Source organism: Triplophysa rosa, linkage group LG9 (assembly GCF_024868665.1).
Source record: "Triplophysa rosa linkage group LG9, Trosa_1v2, whole genome shotgun sequence".
In the NCBI taxonomy this organism is placed as follows: domain Eukaryota; kingdom Metazoa; phylum Chordata; class Actinopteri; order Cypriniformes; family Nemacheilidae; genus Triplophysa; species Triplophysa rosa.
In genome coordinates this window covers 3,579,825-3,584,088 of record NC_079898.1, presented here as the reverse complement: position 1 = coordinate 3,584,088, position 4,264 = coordinate 3,579,825, and the positions used below count along the sequence as shown (strand labels likewise).

At 39.8% G+C, this 4,264-nt stretch overlaps 1 protein-coding gene across 1 annotated transcript in view; it reads right to left on the bottom strand.

Annotated features, from left to right (window-relative positions):
* Positions 1-3,701, bottom strand: part of lrrc1 (leucine rich repeat containing 1) — a 102,749-nt gene extending 99,048 nt beyond the window's left edge. Inside the window, exon 1 of the mRNA XM_057341259.1 lies at positions 3,246-3,701. Coding sequence (XP_057197242.1) covers positions 3,246-3,404 — 159 coding nt within the window. The 5' untranslated portion in view covers positions 3,405-3,701. The remainder of the gene's footprint in view (positions 1-3,245) is intronic.
* Positions 3,702-4,264: the final 563 nt, after the last annotated feature.

Below are 4,264 nucleotides of genomic sequence, written 5' to 3'. Positions count from 1 at the left end.
TCTATATATTTAATGTTTTAATGTTTATGTTCATATGTGATTCGATCTGGGAAAACCCAACACATGGTGCAAATTTATATATTACAGTTTTTTATACCATATTCAAGCCCTTTCCAAATCAGTTTTTATTTTGCTCATACCTTGTGTATGTAACAAAAGTTATGGCTGAGGTCGGCTGAAGCGCTATGATTTTCAGGAACGGAATTTGGAGGAAAACGGGTTTAAAGTTAAGTGATGAAAATAAAAGCACAACAGTCCAGTATCACAAGTAAAGGTCACTTTACAGTGGTAAAAGACTTACTCTAATAACAATTTAATAAAAAAAACATTTCCTAGTGTTGAAGTCTATAAAAATACTGTACAAAACCGTTTGAATAAAACGAAAGTAAGAACGAGAGCTCTGCCATTATCACTACACAAGGAAACTAACAAACATTACGGACAACAACTAATAAGCAGTGAAGCAAGTTTTACGTGGTTTATCATGTGCATAGTGTCTGGACTTTTGATCATCCCTTGTATGTTTTGCGATCGGATAATTCCCGGTGCTGCAGACGGGGAGCTCTGTCATCTCACGAAAACATTGTATGAAAAAACTTTGCATTCCGTAGTTTACACAGGACTGGCTTGAAATGTGCATTGATACGCCTTCATTCTTCATGTTATGTGGTTTACTTTGATAGGTGTCCCAGCGCGACATCCGACGGGTTTTCCCAGATCGCATCACATATGTCTAGTCAGTAACAATGACAGGTGAAAACATGCAGGTCGCCTCGCGAGCATATCACGCTCTAATGAAGGGAAACGGCGATTTACAAATTGCCCTCATTGTAATCCGCCAAAATGACAGACGGCCTTCAGATTTTTCCGTCACTGGTAAAAAAATCCGTCAATGACAGAGAATTTTCGGTTAACGAGACCTCTGGTACACACACGTACAGGAATATCTGGACCACGGCCAATCAGAGGGGGGTCCGCCCTTCACTATCTCTGATTGGTTTAGACCATGATATGGGCCTAATGTGTGTCTGTTGTTGAATCACAGGGAGACTTTCAGGGTTGCGGAGACTTCTTTTCTCCCTCGAACGGCTGGTCGCATCGGTGCGACCTCTGATTATTTTTAGTCGCACCATTGAGAAATAAGGTCGCATTTGCAACCAAATTGGTTGCACTCTAGAGCCCTGTATACTGCGGAATTTAATGCAATGAATTTACAATAACTTTACACTTTATTTTATTATAAAATTGCAACATTTACTCTACATTCTGTTCACAGAAAATATTGACCATACATTGACAAAGCTGTTTGTATAGGAAATTACTATATCGATAACATATGACTATCACAATGACTAGCATAACTGATTAGTATGTGGTCATTGTAGTTTCTTCAATTTATGTAATTTACAGGGGTAGAAGTAGGTAAAACAACCTCTCAAAATAACATTAGCAACAGTATGATTCCGCGCACATGCAAATATATATGCTCAGATCTTAAATGTGGATGTCTTAAGAACTTATTTTAAGTCCACGTCTACTTTTGTTGTACATGGGCTTGGTTTAATGGTCCACAACAAAGACTACTATCAAACACTGAGTAATCTCCCCTAATAAAAGAAAATCTGAAAGCCCAGAACTATCACGCACAGACATGAATAACTGATTTCTATATTCAATAGAGACGTTGCTAACATCTTACATAAAATGGTTAAATTCCGGAATGCTTTCAGCACAACCACTCACTCATCGCTTAAAGGTAAAGTCTGATATGTGGCCAACGTACTGCCATTTCACGTTACCACACGTCTGTAAAAAAATGCAGTTTGACACTTTATCCCAGCAATGATTTGTCCAAAAAAACACAAGTAGCTATTATAAAACCTTTGTTATGCTATCCTTTAGGTTTCATTTGGTTTACAATAACTTCAGGACTTAAATTCAGTAAGTGTTAACAAAACAGGAATAAAACAGCATAACTGTGATCTGCAATAGCAAGGGTTGTTTTGTTCCCTCATCCTCCCTTGTGCAGTTGTTAGACACAGCATCTTTCGGTCTATCAGTCATCTGGAAGACTGATACAATTTGCTCAAGCTTCACTACACTCAATTCTTGTGGTTCTGTGGACAAAAATACATGTAAGCAAACCTTTGCTCTTTGCAAACTTGCTGACAAAATCATTGTAAACCACTGCAATAGTAGGCGTGCTTGAACCAACTTGAAGAAATGTGATTTAAGCAAACAAGAGGTCTTCTGAATTATTGCACATCAAAATGAGATACACAGAAAGCATCTGATTTCATGCATGTCTCTGTGATCAGAGTATAAAAGAACCAGCATTACTTTTGAATTTGAATTGAATGTCACCCTATTATATGATAAGGGAACATCACTGGTACCTCCTTCTGTCAACTTCCTCTTTGTATTTTTCAACTACACTGAGCGGAGTTCTGGTGTTCTTTCCTATCTGAAAATGACATTGGCTGTGGCTCAAACCTAGTAAGCTCCCTGCAAGCATCTTGGTGAGGAGCATTTAAACAGCACTTGCTTTTTAGAGGACCGTTTTAGAACTTTTTGGAAATCAGCAAACCCAGAAACAATACACATATTGCCCAAAACTGAAGCTCAAAAAGCAACCATGGAGGCCAAAATACAGCTGACACAAAGCACACCTAGTGATTGAGAAATCTCCTGACTCAGAACACTCATCTGCCTCCCGAAACTGCTGCAGACTCAGAGGCCTCTTATGATGTGCTGCTGCTAACTCTAAATGTACCAACGACACTTAAAAGTAGGGATGCAAAGATTCACCGTGAGCCGGTTGAAAATCGGTTATAATGAGCGACGATTCAAATCGGTTGAGGCTTGAACTGAATCGCAATACATTTTTTGAACAGCAGGGGCCGCTATTTTCACTGCAAACCTAAACGTGGATGCTGATATTTCTTAAATGCAAAAAAATCCAAGAAAAGCACAGACAGTATTAGTTTGAAATAATGCAAGGGAAGTTGTTCATTTCTAATTTGTTTCAACTCATTTTTTCAAAATAAATCGTGAGTAAATCGTGAATAAATCGCATCGTGAGATCAGAATCGTGAATCGCATCGCATCGTGAGCTGAGTGAATCGTTACATCCCTACTTAAAAGTTCTGCTGAGTCAGATCACACTTTCAATGTCAAAAATGTTCACCACAAAAGTGACACCAACTTATGCATTTGCCCCCGTGGTCTTTCTCCCTGTCTCTCACCTTGGGTAAATCTCGAAGCTGATTGGCGTCCAGCAGCAGCTCTTCCAGGCTCGCTCTGTAGCGATATATCTCCTCCGGCACGAAGAGAAGCGAGCAGTGGCGCTTATCGACCGATTCAACGTGACGGCTGCACCGCCACAGGGGGATACAGTGAAACATCACGGGATGATAACGATGAAGATCAATCCCTGCTACTGCAGTTGGAAAACTTCAACACTGACACAAACAACTAGAGGAAGCACAGGATACAATGTATCAACTTCAAACGCGCCGCGCACGGAAACATGGAATGAAAAGATCGCGGGAGTTTTCTTTCCTCGTTTCACCTTCCTCGCCACATCTTCGGCAGACGGTTCACAAGTGTCCCGTGTCTTTATTTGTGAGCGTTTACATGTCTTTTCTCTTAGCCTGGAGTTTATTTCCTTGTTGCCCAGTTTCTGACCCGGAACATTCACTCCCTCATTCCAGTTTGACGTCACGATTCCCAACGGCCAGCCCCTTTGCCTGTCGCTCCTCCCTCCCAGCGAGTAAACAAGAATAGGCCACACACTTCCCCAAACACACCTTGCCGTCCTTGTAATGTTGACATTCAACAGGTTCTCTTTCTCTCTGGAATCCAAAAGGCAGATAACCCAATGAAAATCTGTTTTTCTTTGAGCTGTCCATACATCCAATTGATTGGCCGGATGGCTGGCTGGCTGACTACAATGGAATCAAAAGTCTGATATTATGTTGAAAATCTGTTTTTAATAGGTCACAAATCAAACGCAATACAATTTGTCACATTGGCTGCATTAACTGATTAGTAAACATTGGTTAGAATGCTGTATTATTTTAGTAATGGGAACATGCATGGGAGCATAATTATAACATTTAAATAAAAATAAATTGCATATACAAAAGTACACTTTGAATGGATTCACCTCATTAAAGGAATACTTCCCCCAAAGTGAAAATTATGTCATCATTTACTTACCTTCGAGTTGTTCCAAAACTGTATAAATGTCTTTGTTCTTATG